We start from the raw sequence: 15,821 nt of genomic DNA on the forward strand, positions 1-15,821 counted from the left end.
GAGGTTTGCATAGTACTTTGGTATCGGAGAAAACAATCTCATGAAAACTCGCTGTGTTGTGACAGTGATCAGCTACGGCCGACGAATTCGTTCTGCCGTGTTTCAAATCTGATTTGTGCTCGCGAATTCGGTCAGAAATGTCGTTTTGTCTCCCCGATATAGCAGTCACCGCAGATACAACTCAATTTGTAAACACCAGAGTACTGTAAGTCAGGGATGACATCCTTTATGGATGGGATCAGATCACGGATTTTGTGTACTGTATTGAATCGGAACTGGATCTTGTGTTTGTTTAGAATTTTGGAAATCTTTTTGGTAACGCCTGCTATGCATGGCAGTGTGATGATTTTGATCGGAGTGTCAAGTGGTTGTTTCTGTATGGTGGGAGAAACAGCTTGGCGGATGATACGGTCAGAGTAACCGTTCATCTTGAGGGCTAGATGTACATGTTTTAATTCACTGGTCAGGTGGTGTTGGTCAGAAATGCAATGAGCTCTATGGTATAATGTTTTGATGAGATAATTATTTTGAGCCGGGTGGTGGTGGGAATCAGGCTTCAAGTAGGAATCTGTGTGGGTGGACTTCCTGTAAACAGAATGTCCCAAATAGCCATCAGTCCTCCTCTCAAACAGAACATCCAAGAATGGCAGCTTGCCACCTTTCTCCACTTCCATGGTGAATTTGATGGATGGGTGTCTGGAATTGATGCGGTCTAGGAAATGGTTCAAAGCTGGGAGGCCATGTGGCCAAATGACGAAAGTGTCATCCACATATCTCTTCCACAGGGAAGGACTAAGGGTGGATGTCTGGATGGCGTCTGATTCATTGGCTATCACTGGTGACAAGGGGGAACCCATGGGAGTACCCTCATTTTTTTGTAGAAGGTGCCATTCCAAGTAAAGTAGGTGTTGGTGAGGCAGTGCCTAACCAGCGCAGGTACATCAGGGTCCAGTCCATGTTGAACCAAATCTTGAATTATTGTTATGGTATCAGGTACTGGGACCTTGGTGAACAGAGAGGCCACATCAAAGCTGACGAGGATATCGTCAGGAGATAGTACAATGTCTTTGACCATATATTCTGATGCAAGGATCAAACTTAAAATATATGAATTGCTTCCAGCATGTATTTATTTAAAAAAAATTGAAATAGAACAATTGTCAAGTTAAATCAAAAAAGTTATAATAATAAAAAATAAAACCATTCCAATAAGAAAGTAATATGATTTTTCAAATCGCAACAAATCGCAGCCTTTGCGATTTACTAACCGCATTGTTTCAAATTTCGATTTGAAATCGATTAATCGTTCAGCCCTCGTGTGAGGGCCGCCACGCATTTAAAACCATTGAGGTTTGACAGCATGACGACGATGGGGGGGGGGGGGGGTCGCACGTCAGGGGCCGCCGGCGTGAGGCCGCCGGGGTGAGGCCGCCGGGGTGAGGCCGCCGGGGTGAGGCCACCGGGGTGAGGCCGCCTTGCAAGTGGAGAACACTGCCCGAGAAGCGGGGAGCGCGGGGGACAAGGTGACGACGCCGACGGTTCGTTTACTCCACCTCTGTTGAACGTCGACCGCACCCCGCCCACGACGCACCCCAATGCAAACGCATGGCAGTGAAAACTGCCTGCTCCGCAATAGCCAGCGAGGGGTGAGTGGAGGAACCGTGCGCGGCTCCGCTGATGGCGCGAGATCCCGCCCCTCCGTCCCCCCCCAATGCTGACGTGTAAATGTCAACAACGAGAGGGTGGCTGCTTTGCCGTCTTGCGTATTTCCTGTTGTTATTTGGAACGTGACTGTTGATTAAAAGACAAACAAACAATGGTGTCAATTCAGCGAACGGAGTCGGAATGGCAAGCGCTCGTAAACGAGGTGAGTCTCGCAGTGATAAGTTGGCATATGCCGACTGGGAACATGACCGCGGCCCACTCAAGGAGGCCTTTTGCGGCTTTACTGTCCGGCCTGCCCGGGTTGGGCAGTCTCGATCCGGGTTGGGGATCCTTCGGGTTACCATCCCCTTACTCCGACATTGTGACTCTTAAAATAAGACGCGATACATATAGATAAGTACCTAGTGTGGGGAAGCTTGGGTGGCTAAAAGTTCAGAGCTACTGTTTTGGAGAGGTAGATTGCAAAACCACGTTGACCAGCGTGGTGAAGTATGGTCAAGTAACCTTCATTATTGACACCTTTGTGGGGAAGAGGCCTTCAACCAGCAGTGGATTAACAAAGGACTAGCGCTTTATAATTGATATTCCTTTAAGCCCTGCGGGTTTTTAAACGACGGCGTGTGTGGTTTCCAGTAAAAAATGCAAACACTTTTATGGTAATGCGATTGATGCTAATGGTTTATGCATCACGTTAGTGTCTATTAATAGCGCGGACTTGAGTATGTGTGAAATGTGTATGCTGTTGATGTAAACAGTAATTGTCATTCCACACGTAACCATTTGCATAAAACGCCATATGCGGAGGTTTATTTTATCCACGTATGTAGATGTAAAACTAAGGGGAACTCTTTAAAAAGTAATAATTATTCACCTGGAAAAGCCTTACTGAGAATCAAACAATTCATTGAAGGGCCATTGCCCGAAACGTCGCCTGTTATATATTTTAAGGCAGTGTTATTGGCAAATCTGTTGAGTTTAGTTTTACTTTAGTCACGTGTCGAAATGCTGGTGTTTACATCCTTGTGACGGGCATCAAGGACATTGTCCTTCCATACAATTAATTTGGGAGGTGAATATCACATGTATAGGATACCATGAAGAGTACTGTATATGGTATAGGGCGCTGTCTTTTAGGGCCTGATATGTATCATTCAAGTATGATACACATCCCTTGCGAGTTCTGGTAATGCTAGCAATGGCAATGGTACCACTACGACTGAAACGTAACTCACCGAGACAGGATTGACTGGAAGAGCTGGTTGCTTTAACTGAAAACGTATGAATGGAGTAATTAAACCAAAAGGCCTCTGGCTGTAATCGACAACTCTAAAACACGTGTAACATGCAACTTAATGACCGAGCAAAACATGCCCGCTTTTTTTGTTTACTTAATGAATTAGCTTTTCATCTGCGCTTTTAAATTGCACGTGGCACAATCTTATATGCTCAGGTGCTTCCACCTGGGTGCTTGAAGATAATTTGTTTACAGCGAGAGGCAGATCGGATTACAGTACAGTATTTCGACTGCGTGGCTTGCCAACATGGCCAATGCTGATGATGTCACCATACTTCACGATTGCTCCTTCTGTTAAAGTCAGTCTCGTCATCATTTTGGCTTGAGGTATTCCTCTTGTTACAGTCAACAATTTCCTTCAAGGACTGCTCTGACAGTCTCACCACCACTGACATGTTATTTTATGCCATCCCCTTGATTGCCAACCTCTTGAGTGCCACTAAAATGTCTGTCAAGTCTTTTGCAACCTCCTCCTGATTATATATATCACATGTCCTTTTTGGAACTTCGAAGTAAGTTACCCTAGCTTTAAAGTACATTTCTAACTTCCTTTAAATTCACCTATTTTCGAGAGCTAGAAGTTGCATTTATAGTTGCTTTGTTAAAGTGGCTTGCCAGTGCCACGTGAAAATGGATTGCAGTTCGATAGGCTGGTTGAAAGTGCCACACGAGCTGATTTTTCACATTATCAGGGCTGATCCGTCCAGTGTAAAATATCGAATCAATATCACATCCGCCAGCTGTTACTTCAACCCATTTTCCCCTGCTTCGACTGCTCCAGTACGTGGTGTGCAAGCGCAAGCTGGAGAGCAAGAAGGAAGCACTGCTAATTCTGTCCAAGGAGCTGGACTCATGTCAGCAAGAACGCGACCAGTACCGCCTCATGGCCAACCAGCTGCGGGAGAAGCACCAAGCGGTGCGGCATAAGTACCGGGAGCTTGTGGTACGCGACACGACATGCACACGTCAGCGCGCAGCACAACATCTGCACTGTCCCAAGGGGCCATCATCTCGCTCACGTCACAGCTGATCAAAACACTGTTACCTGTGCGCTTTGTCATTCTGATGGGTTTTATTGCCTTTTTTTTGTCAGGAGGGCGACCCTACTCTTCCTCCAGAAAAACGGAACCAGGTACCATCATCTTATCTGTTAAAATGTTAACGACGATTTGTGCGTTTCCTTTGCTTAAGGATCATAACATAAGTTTTCAAATGTATATTTCCCATGACCAAATTACTCCGTCACCTCTGATCTTGGAAGCTAAACAGGGTTGAACTTGCGTTTTTACTTTGATGGATGACCCGGAATACCAATTCTTGTAGGCTTGTATTTCAGGATAGCCTAAGAGATGGTCCTACAGCAATGGATTTTGAAATGTAAGAATACGAACATTGATATTCTTTGGGTATCAAAAGAAAGCTGTCTCTGGTGTGGACCAATCAGTTTCAAAGACAATGCATATATGTATTCTTTGGGTCTTTCGGTAAAGCCACGTAGATAGAAAAATAATAAAATTATCACGACGTTTCGATCGCAACACAAGCAATCGTCATCAGGTGAAAAAATATAGCGAGTCATGATAGCTTTAAGGCAAGATTTAATGCATATATGTTTTTTTGTTTGCATTCTGACCACAAGTATTGTGGTTAATGCAGACATGATTCATTGTAAAAGGTTTCAGTTTGGTGTTTTAACATCTTAACACACCTGTTTTGTTGCCAGAAAAAAGGGGAAAACCTATTCTCATACATATTTTTTTTATTTCAGGTCTAGAATTTAGCCGAATTAAGTACAACAACAAAAATATTAACATTTCAGAGTATTACTCCCTTGCTCGCACGGGGTAACACTCAGAGTTCCACAGAGTTACAGGAGCGAGCACGCTCGAGAGAACGTCCAGATGTGGCGATGAGCTCTACTCACGTGTCGGAGCTCGATGGATTTTTTTCATCGCAAGACCACAAAAGATGGACGTCATATGGGGGAGGCCTTCATCAAGCAGTGGATGGATTGTGACTGATAGTGATAAGGCATTAATGCGTTCTTTACACCATTCGTATTCACCTTCCGGTTCGCAGGCAAACCTTGCACAGCTGCTGAGTGACTCGCGTGAGCAGAACAAACGCCTCCTGGAGGAGAGCAAGGAGCTGAAGCAGAGGTTGTCTGAGGCACAGGGAGACATTAAGGTGAATCCTGGTTCACACTTGTGCATCAGTGTCATTGCTCCACGCAAATGCAATCTGTTTTGAAAGACAGCTTTAACGGTATACTTTTTAAAGTATGGTTGGAGCCCAATAAATCTTGGGAATAAATACTGCTTCTTCAAGACGATGGCAGATGGTGGTTGTGAATCATGTTTCAATTTCAGCTCCTGCGCATGACGATAGCCCGACAGCGCCTGGGAGACGAGGAGGTCGGAGCACGGCACTTCCCGGCACACGAACGAGAAGATCTCGTCCAGCAGCTGGAGACAGCGCGAGAGCAGGTAACTGCAGGGCCTGATACAATCAAAACACACACAGAGATCTTTTGTGTAGCCTACACAGATTGTTGGAGGAAGTGCTTTAGAGAGCGCCTATGAAGGCCAGAACAGCGCACGAGGGGGTGGTGTGACTAGCACCACGCCTGGCTGCCACTGTCTCTATCTTGCAGACTTTTATACACTGCACCAGTTCTTAATGTAAGATTCAGTTGACACAGAGGAGGACCTCTTCTGATGTAAATCAAACTCGGTTCGCTGGGTTCGCAACGCAGTGCACTACCCACTGTGCCACCACTCCCCACAAGGCTTGAACACAACAACAGCCACAAATTGCCACTAAAGTGAAGGTCCCATAACACCAGTGCTTGTGCCAGGCTTGGTTAACTTGAAGGCCACGTGCAGTATCAAAGGTTTGCTGGCAGGAGCCCAGGTGTTATGGGTTAACTTTTCTGATATTTACTTAACAATGCACCATTGGCAATCAACGGCGTTCCAACTTGTGAAGTGTTACGCTGCTAATGCTTGAATAACTGCCTTACAACACTTGAGTGTCCACACGGCCTCCGAATCACTCTGTGTGTAGACCGAGAGGCAGGAAAGGGAGCTGCAGGCAGCCTTGGACGAGCTGGAGGAGATGCGCACGGAGCACGCCTTCCACAAGGCCAAGGCTGAGCGCCTCAACCTGGAACTCAACCAGGTGTTGGGTGGCCACGAGAACCGGATTGTGGACGTCGATGCCCTCTGCATGGAGAACAGGTTTGCTGGGCTTGAGAACTAAACTAAACTTTTAATTTCACCAGGTAAGGCCAACTGAGCTATATATCTCTTTTTTCAGAAGCGACCTGGCCACAATTGATAGATCAACGAAGTGTCTTATGTGGAAATTTACAGCAGCCAAATACTCTTAAACGCATGCTTATAAATGTGGAGGGTAAAACCGGAGGACCCGGAGAAAAATCCACGTGACCATGGAGAGAACATGCAAACTCCAAATATATAACAGGTGTCAGGGTTGGGATCGAACCCACATCCTCCTGCATACCAGGCGAGGTAGTTAACATCTCGTGTGGTAACAGAAGGGTGTGCTGTGGGACTACTGGAGTTGGGTTTGGGTCGTCAGGGATGTGGTGCTGTTCAAATTGACATCGATGTAATTTGTAGCATAACTCCTAATTGCTGGGTGGGGTGAGAAAAGTTTGCAGTTGTCGGGTGGAGAAGCCAACATAGCATGTTTTCAGGGTCGCTAGGAGGAATGACATTTCACCTTCTCAACAACGCGATGAATTGTTATGATATTGGGTCAAGAGTCAATTCATCGATTTTTTTTCCCTCTTTGATTACTGCCTGTCTTTTCTCTACTACCTCTCTCTCACGTACTATTGGTACTGACTCCTTTGGATTGTCTACTTAATTTGTACTGTTTGTTTCATCTATATTTTCTTGTCTCATTCATTCTGCTTATTAGCTGGTAGGGAAATTCCCAGTTTTCTAATATAAACGATTATTGCATATGTAACTCAATTGCATTTCGTGAGTACGAGAATACATTGTAATTGATAAACTGGTCAATCATTCCGTGTTTTGTTTTCTTTAAATATGGTATTATGTTGAACTTCTTTCGCACCATACGTAGCCAACCGTCCGAATCAGAGGTGCGGGGGAAAGGACAAGAAACTAAACGCATAACGCAGTTCATTGCCACTTGGCAAAAATAATTATTTCTCATCACTTTTGCACAATCACTTAAAAGTTGTGAAATCTACTTGACAGGTATCTCCAAGACAGGCTTAAACAGATGCAGGAGGAGAAAATGATCCTGAAGAGCACCATCTCCAAGTACAAGGTTTGTACGACACCTGGATGAGTAGCACTCTATAGCAGTCGCATGGATGTCACGTGTAAATGTAATTACGTTTATGCTGTACAAAACAATTGACACGCTCTAGGGGACGATCGGAGAGGGAGTACATGATGTAGGAAATAGTCAAAGGTAGAAAGGTCTTGAGATGGAATTTATAGGGGGGAAGTCGGCTATGTGGGTGACTAGGCCAGAATTATTAGAGCTAAGCAATGGTCTGATGAGCAAAGATTGACTGTGGGTTTCACCAGGAGACCTTGGTTTTTGGAGTCTACCGACAGGGGAGTAAGAGAGAGATGAGAGGCGAGAAGTAAGCTGATGCAAAACAATTTAGATTGTTTTTAAGTAACAATGGAAGTCTCGTAATTTACTCTAATAAGATATGAAACATTCACAATTTATTTAAGGATTTTCATGACAGTACGCGTGTTCTTAACAAAACAAAAAAAATCCATATCTTAATGTTTCTTTAGGGGGCCCTCGAGCGAAGGAAGGCTCCCAAAAACACAGTGAAAGTGGGCAGCAGTGGACTAACTGGCATCCTGTCAGCCAAGCAAGGTACTTGAGACACAGCTACCCCAGACATCCACATCTCTCCCCACCCAGCCTCCGAAATAGACACGCATTACACAAGCTGCTGAGTGCCAAACCACATGTCCTGAATTGTGTAAATCTGCATAGTTCGGCAAGAATAAAGAAACAGATGTTTGGCTTAACATCTAACAATTATGGTCATTAATTGCGCCTCCTAGCAGTCGTTAAAAAGCAGCAGTGTCGTGTTGGCAGCCATCCTTGTGCATTCGAGGATCGTAAATGAGAAGCTGCGTTACCTGCTTAGCTCATTAAGCTAATCTTGTCCGGGTTTCGTAGCCCGTGGTCTTGCAATAAACCCTTTTGTGTCACGTCATCCAAATGCAATGTGCAAAGCAATAATGGGATAATGAAGTGCATTTGTGAGTGACCCCCGTGGTATAGTGTGCTACATTGCTCATGTGGCGTGTTTGTGGGGGGTACAGTGCAGGAGATGCTCGCGGAGGAACGGTCCCCGTGCCTCCCGCTCACCCAGCAGTCCTTGTCAGACCTGCGCTCGCTCGCCCTCGCGCTTCTGGAGACGATCCACGACAAGAACATGGCCCTGCAGCACCAGCGCAAGACCAACAAGTACAGCGCGCAAATACGCAGCCCATCCGCCCATCAATGATTGTCTAATGAATATCGCTGTAGCTTCTTCATTCTCACTTTGTCTTTACTATTATCTCACCTTCTCGGCCCTGTAGCCTCCTACCCTTCTCCCTCACTCCCTTACATGATTGAACTGTTTTCAATTATGTCTAGAATTTACTATAAATGTGACCACTTTTCGTCTAAAAATGTTTGACAAGAACGGAGGGCATACGTAATTGGGAGGTCAGGATACCGAAGAGTTTGTTTGTTAAGTTATTTTTTGGTGATTGAATATCATGATCATGACCCTCATCATCTCCAATGTAGTACATTAATATTGTTGGTCTCGGAATGAAACGTCCAAAAACAGGTTTGCATAAGTACAGTGTTTGTCATGAACCAGCGACATGTCTCAAACTAAATTAATTTCGCAACAGTCTAAAAATAAGATCAAATAAAAATATCAACCGCAATAAAAGAAGTAAGACCAGTAACAACAAAAATGCCATGCTTTATAAATTCAAATTGTGATTTATAATTTGTCAGCTGTTTCTCATTCTTGCACATTAAACTGAATAGCCTTTTGTGTAATTTGCTCACTGTTGGGGAAATTAATTTCAGCCAGGTATTATCCAAAATGTTCTGTCTGCTTCTTGGTACAAAGGGCGGGAGGGGGGAGCTTTAGAAATTCCCTGGCCTGAAACGTTGTTGCTGTGCAGGATCCTGGGCACACGAGTCGCTGAGCTGGAGAGGAAGTTAAAGACTCTGGAAGTGTCAGGGCTGTGGTGTCTTCCTGGTGAGTCCTTTGTCAGCTCCACCAACAGCAGCATCACCACACCTCTCGCCCCTTGGCAATAGTTGAACTTCAAGTCAAATTCCTGCAATCCTTGCGGTTTAAATTGACATTCAGGTTCTGTGCTGTCCCAAGGCAGGTTTTGCAAAAATAATTTAAGGAAGACGCAATCTAAAAAGCAAACGACTCTTAGCCTTGCAGATGCATGGCCGGACTGTGCATCCCATTCTGTTTCAAATTATTTCAGTTTGGAGCATAGGTAATGAAAAGCAAGACTTTTTATTTGTTTTTATTTAATTTGTAATAATCCAAATAAAATCTCTCGTATAGCAGCGCATCCCTTGGTTTTACTAATTATTTGTTGGCCATGCATTGCCAGTGATGCACACACTCAAGTAACAAAACTCAAACCCCCCACCCTGAGAGTAAAAGAATGGACCACAGAAGTGATTTTAAGGGAACTATTTCCCGAGATTCAAATTGCCAAATAACAGACGACAGCACTATCGCATCTACCAATATTGGTAGATGTGTGTTAGACCAGAGGACGCCTTTTGGTGTCCTCTGGTCTAACACCGTTTAGAGACGAAGCTCAAAAGAAAGCTGTCTCTGGTGTGGACCAAAAACAATGCCTATATTATCAGTGTTTTTTGTTTCCATTCTGACCACAAGTATTGTGGTTAATGCAGACATGATTCCTTGTAAAAGGTTTCAGTTTGGTGTTTTAACATCTTAGCACCTGTTTTGTTGCCAGAAAAAAGGGGAAAACCTATTCTCATACATTTTTTTGTTTCAGGTCTAGAATTTAGCCGAATTAAGTGCAACAAAAAATAATTGAAGAACATCAATGTGACATAACTCCCATGCATTTATGTCACTATCACGTGCTTTGGTGGGCATGTCTACGTGAGAGATTCAAAAGTCTATTGTTTCTCATTACAAACCTTCGAACTTGGATGGGGCAGCCCTGGACAAACAGCCAAGTTATGAATCTACAAGACAATAGCTACAAAATTGAAGAATTTTTTGCCAGTATCAAAGTATGAAAAATAAAAATAGGTTTTACCCTTTCCGGCAATAAAACAGGTGTTGAGACGTTCAAACACCAAATATAAACCTTTTGCAAGGGATCAAGTCTGCAATAACCACACGTACTTGTAGTGAACATAAAAACTAAACATGCTCTGATAATATATGCATTGTCCTTGAGACTGATTGGTCTACACCAGAGACAGCCTTCTTTCGGGCCTAGTCTCACCAGTGTCAGACCAGAGAACACGAAAATGCCACCTATCAGAACATTTCTAGCTCGGGGTATTTTGGGTGGTGTCGTCCTTTTCGAGTCTAAGCCAGGTAGGGTAGCAGTGTGCATCACTGCGTAGGCGAGTGACATTATTGAGCTCTGGGTTGCTGGGAATTTGTGCGCTGAGGCTGCTTTGCTGCCAGCGTAATGCACGAGCCAGCATCATTTTTGCGACTGCTGCATTGGTGAGGCGTTTGTTGGTTTAACTTGCTCTTGTCCTTGTTTCCCACCCCCCCTCTACTTTCCACACCACCTCACCTGCCACCAGGCCGGACCTACAGTGTGTCTGTGGGCATAGGTACTGGTCCCCTCTTCTCTGCTCTTTAGCATGCCACACATGTGCATGTGTTAATTGCATGTCTTCTGTATGCCTCTATGGGTCTATCTTTTTCACATGTTCTTCTTCATAGAGTGAGGGAAAAAAGTATTTGATCCCCTGCTGATTTTGTACGTTTGCCCACTGACAAAGAAATGATCAGTCTATAATTTTAATGGTAGGTTTATTTGAACAGTGAGAGACAGAATAACAACAAAAAATCCAGAAAAACGCATGTCAAAAATGTTATAAATTGATTTGCATTTTAATGAGGAAAATAAGTATTTGACCCCTCTGCAAAACATGACTTAGTACTTGGTGGCAAAACCCTTGTTGGCAATCACAGAGATCAGACGTTTCTTGTTGTTGGCCACCAGGTTTGCACACATCTCAGGAGGGATTTTGTCCCACTCCTCTGAGCAGATCTTCTCCAAGTCATTAAGGTTTTGAGGCAGACGTTTGTCAACTTGAACATTCAGCTCCCTCCACAGATTTTCTATGGGATTAAGGTCTGGAGACTGGCTAGGCCACTCCAGGACCTTAATGTGCTTCTTCTTGAGCCACTCCTTTATTGCCTTGGCTATGTGTTTTGGGTTATTGTCATGCTGGAATACCCATCCACGACCCATTTTCAATGTCCTGGCTGAGGGAAGGAGGTTCTCACCCAAGATTTGACGGTACATGGCCCCGTCCATCGTCCCTTTCATGCGATGAAGTTGTCCTGTCCCCTTAGCAGAAAAACACCCCCAAAGCATAATGTTTCCACTCCATGTTTGACGGTGGGGATGGTGTTCTTGGGGTCATAGGCAGCATTCCTCCAAACACGGCAAGATGAGTTGATGCCAAAGAGCTCCATTTTGGTCTCATCTGACCACAACACTTTCACCCAGTTATCCTCTGAATCATTCAGATGTTCATTGGCAAACTTCAGACGGGCATGTATATGTGCTTTCTTGAGCAGGGGGACCTTGCGGGCGCTGCAGGATTTCAGTCCTTCACGGCGTAGTGTGTTACCAATTGTTTTCTTGGTGACTATGGTCCCAGCTGCCTTGAGATCATTGACAAGATCCTCCCGTGTAGTTCTTAGCTGATTCCTCACCGTTCTCATGATCATTGCAACTCCACGAGGTGAGATCTTGCATGGACCCCCAGGCCGAGGGAGATTGACAGTTATTTTGTGTTTCTTCCATTTGCGAATAATCGCACCAGCTGTTGTTACCTTCTCACCAAGCTGCTTGGCAATGGTCTTGTAGCCCATTACAGCCTTGTGTAGGTCTACATTCTTGTCCCTGACATCCTTGGAGAGCTCTTTGGTCTTGGCCATGGTGGAGAGTTTGGAATCTGATTGATTGATTGCTTCTGTGGACAGGTGTCTTTTATACAGGTAACAAGCTGAGATTAGCAGCACTCCCTTTAAGAGTGTGCTCCTAATCTCAGCTCATTACCTGTATAAAAGACACCTGGGAGCCAGAAATCTTTCCGATTGAGAGGGGGTCAAATACTTATTTCCCTCATTAAAATGCAAATCAATTTATAACATTTTTGACATGCGTTTTTCTGGATTTTGTTGTTGTTATTCTGTCTCTTACTGTTAAAATAAACCTATCATTAAAATTATAGACTGATAATTTCTTTGTCAATGGGCAAACGTACAAAATCAGCAGGGGATCAAATACTTTTTTCCCTCACTGTATATATGTTTATTTTACTGGGCACTCTTTATATGATTTATTGAGACGAGATTCAGTCATTCGTTCAAAAATATAAAAAAAATCTCACATGTGAATGGAATAACACGCTGAAATCATTCTGGAAATATTTTTCTTTCAGTGAAAATGTCGGCTTTTAATATCGGTGCTTACAAATGTCTCCACTAACCTATGTGCACTTGTCTCAGCAGCATCGATGTATCCTAATGCGCATTTCTATTTCATTTCAGCTGAATTAGAATAGTATTATTAATGGTTGTTGTGTCGCTTGGACTGCAGGTAGCAAAGATCCCATGCTAAGTCTCAATGGGGCTGGAAGCTTAAAATTGACTTCAGACCTCAAGCCTCCTCTGCAGCCCATGGTGCTCAGCAGTGCAACTGGTAAGAAAGATGGCCATAATTAAACACAGTCTCCTAGTCTAAACTTAAGTACATCATTGTATATTTCATAGCAAATAACATGATGCGTATTGGCGGATGAATACATTTGAGGCTAAGTACACTTTTTTCTTGAAGCAGTCTACCCAGATCGGTGATACTAATAATACTACTGCACATTATGTTGATGCTCTCTTGTAAAGTGTGCACAAGCACAATGGACAAAAACAAACTCAGTCCATTCATCAATAACACTGTGGCCTTAAAAGCAAAAAAAGAAAATAGGGGATTTTTCGAGAAATGGTCCTTTGTGTTATGAAGGGCCACTGCTCAGAACATCACCAATTATATATTTTTTTCTATCTGATGAGCAACTGGACACGTTCATTGTGAAAACAGTAAGATTTCAGACCTTATTGGTCACCTGGTGCCCTTATAAATCTCAACGTTTATCCTACAAAGTCCCATCACAGGCGAGAAACACAAATAGACAAAAAAAATGTTTGCCCATATTGAAATGGCTGTATGGAGGTGAAAACTCTTTCCCTGTACAATAATACAGGCAAACCGTATGGGTTGACAGGTATGCATAAGTAGATGAAGCTCCTGCTCGTTTATAGTAATAATTTTCAAGGACCAAAATGTTCGGCTCAATCCCAGCAAGCATTTACAGTTTTACAAATTGTACAAACCCAGTAAAAACAGATAACACCTTAAATCTTGATTTAAAGCTTTCGTGACTGCAGGAATTCACACTCTTTGGGTCTTTCGGTAAAGTCACGTAGATAGAAAAATAATAGATCACGATGTTTCGATCGTAACACAGGCAATCGTCTTCACGTGACTTAACGTGAAGACATGACCTCACGTGAAGACGATTGCCTGTGTTGCGATCGAAACGTCGTGATATATTATTTTTCTATCTACGAGACTTTACCGAAAGACCCAAAGAGTATAGACAACACCTTATTGTTTGCTTTTTAATTAAAGTTCATCACCCACGCAAAACATCCGTATCACTAATTGCTTACATTATCAGCAGGTACTTCCGGTGTTGGCGTTGCGCCCCAGGACTCCGCCATCCTGGGGCTCTGTCGGCAGGAGGCAGAGGGGCAGGAGAGAGAGGCCTCGGCCAGGAAGCCAGACGAACCGGCTTGCACGGACAGCCACTCGGATACCAGCGAGGCGCAGTCAGAATTCCTCGGCTTGACCACAGAAGCTGGCGCTGCTGCTCAACCACAACTTCCTCACGACGGAAACGGCGCATCCGAGCGTGCGAGCAAAGACGCCGACGCGAACGCGTGCGGCGTGTCGACCCTCCCGTTTCAGGATGTCGGCAGCGAGGAGCAGCCATGCCATGCAGCGATGCACAAAACGTGCAAGACTCTGGCCGAACTGGCGATGTTAGGAGCAGGGGCGTCTGCTCATAGCACAGTGGCGGGGCTGTCGGTGGCACAAATATTGTCTGCCGAGCAGGATTTAGAAGAGGACGCCGACGCCCTGGATAAGGCTCTCTTCGTTGTGGATGACATTGAGCAACGTGGGGCAGAAGTGGTGCGTCTTTCTGAAGCAATGGCAACAGTCGATTTGGCAGAAGACCTGGTTGGTGAAGGGCTTGGCGAAGGGGATGGCAGCCAGGCGAAGGGAGATATCATCCTGCAGGATAAGCAAGAAGATTGTGAAGATGCTATGTCTGACTTCCTGTCTCCTCCTGCCAGCCCTAGCCCGAGTGCTGTATGAAACACACCCACATGTTCTCTGCCCCAGTTTCTCGAGGCTGACAGCAGGGTGATGGGGCCAAAGGAGCACGTTCGACTGTATCGTCTGGCGTGGTGTGCAGATCCCCGGGTGGATTGTTACGTCGCAAAACCTTGAAATCTGGCAGTGGCCTTTGGGAGGCCTGCATTGACCAGTGAATTGAGCGTGAGTGATGTTCCCTGTTGAACTCCAGCCACGGTGACAGGGGCACTGTGTCTTGGGATCATATTTACTACTGTTGCATGTTTACTTGCAGATGTCGTCTATGTTTGATGTCCAGTATTTAATTAGCGTGATAAAAAAAAACTGATCGTATCATGTACCACATTTAGTTGTATGAAACACGGTTTAAAAGTTTGTGGAGGGTTATTTTTCTTTAAATAGTATAATAAATGCGTGACGAAGAAGGGAATTAAGTGAGTGTTTAATGGAGATTTATTTTTAAAAAAAATAGTAATTTCTGCATATCTTTGCAATTGGGTAATTAACAGTTGTAGATAGTATATTGTATATTGTACATGGTACATGTACAATTGAAGAGTTACTGTGCACCATTAATTTAATCAATCAAAAATAAAACTTAATTTATGATGAAATTGTACGCTGTTACATCTGTTCAAATGTTTCTGTTCCAAAATAAAGAACTACACAATGCCATTTAAATTAGCATTCAAAATCATTACTCAAAAGTTGGTCTTAAACCGTTTTCGGGGCCGTCCATAAATGACGTCACGCGATTTTGGACGATTTTTGACCCCCCCCCCCTTCGTCACACGACGTCACAAACAGACCCCCCTCAAATATGACGTCACAAAGCTCTGCCCCCCCAAAAAAATATATGTATAAAACATGCTTCAAATCACTTTACACTATTGTCATTGTAGTGCGTATTTAATGTGCCGCTGCACTCTGATGTAGAACACATTTATTAAAAAGTATATTTAATTCAGTAGAACGTGTTGTCTGTATTTAAAGTTGCGCATTTTGATGTGACGTCACATTTCTCAAACCCCTCTCCACGTCACAAATGTCTGACCCCCCCCCCCAAGGTGCGTGACGTCATTTATGGACGGCCCCTTAGATCAAAACGAGTACGGTAA

General features: G+C 44.1%; 1 protein-coding gene across 4 annotated transcripts; it reads left to right on the forward strand.

Moving 5' to 3' along the window:
- The first annotated feature begins 1,682 nt into the window (after nt 1-1,682).
- Nucleotides 1,683-15,384, forward strand: CCDC149 (coiled-coil domain containing 149). Of its 4 annotated transcripts, none has more exons than XM_032952430.2 (13): nt 1,683-1,867; nt 3,741-3,902; nt 4,053-4,091; nt 5,039-5,146; nt 5,329-5,445; nt 6,026-6,198; nt 7,213-7,285; nt 7,774-7,858; nt 8,317-8,461; nt 9,184-9,260; nt 10,829-10,858; nt 12,865-12,966; nt 14,003-15,384. In XM_032952430.2, exons 1-13 carry the CDS (start codon nt 1,817-1,819, stop codon nt 14,701-14,703), a joined length of 1,863 nt encoding a protein of 620 aa, XP_032808321.2. In that variant the 5' UTR covers nt 1,683-1,816; the 3' UTR covers nt 14,704-15,384. The 4 variants fall into 4 exon arrangements, with proteins under 4 accessions (XP_032808321.2, XP_032808323.2, XP_032808324.2 ...); XM_032952432.2 differs by having other exon boundaries at nt 14,006-15,384; XM_032952433.2 differs by lacking the exon at nt 10,829-10,858.
- The last annotated feature ends 437 nt before the right edge of the window (nt 15,385-15,821 follow it).

The sequence above is a fragment of the Petromyzon marinus genome, chromosome 11 (assembly GCF_048934315.1).
Source record: "Petromyzon marinus isolate PM22_M1 ecotype Great Lakes invasive population chromosome 11, UKy_Petmar_22M1.pri1.0, whole genome shotgun sequence".
Lineage (NCBI taxonomy): Eukaryota > Metazoa > Chordata > Hyperoartia > Petromyzontiformes > Petromyzontidae > Petromyzon > Petromyzon marinus.

Bases quoted from the DNA above. Each gene is read 5' to 3' on its own strand.
- CCDC149 (XM_032952430.2), top strand. From the start codon at position 1,817: ATGGTGTCAATTCAGCGAACGGAGTCGGAATGGCAAGCGCTCGTAAAC. The intron at 7,286-7,773 runs GTTTGTACGACA...ATGTTTCTTTAG, and splicing joins GCACCATCTCCAAGTACAAG to GGGGCCCTCGAGCGAAGGAA. The intron at 10,859-12,864 runs GTACTGGTCCCC...CTTGGACTGCAG, and splicing joins CAGTGTGTCTGTGGGCATAG to GTAGCAAAGATCCCATGCTA.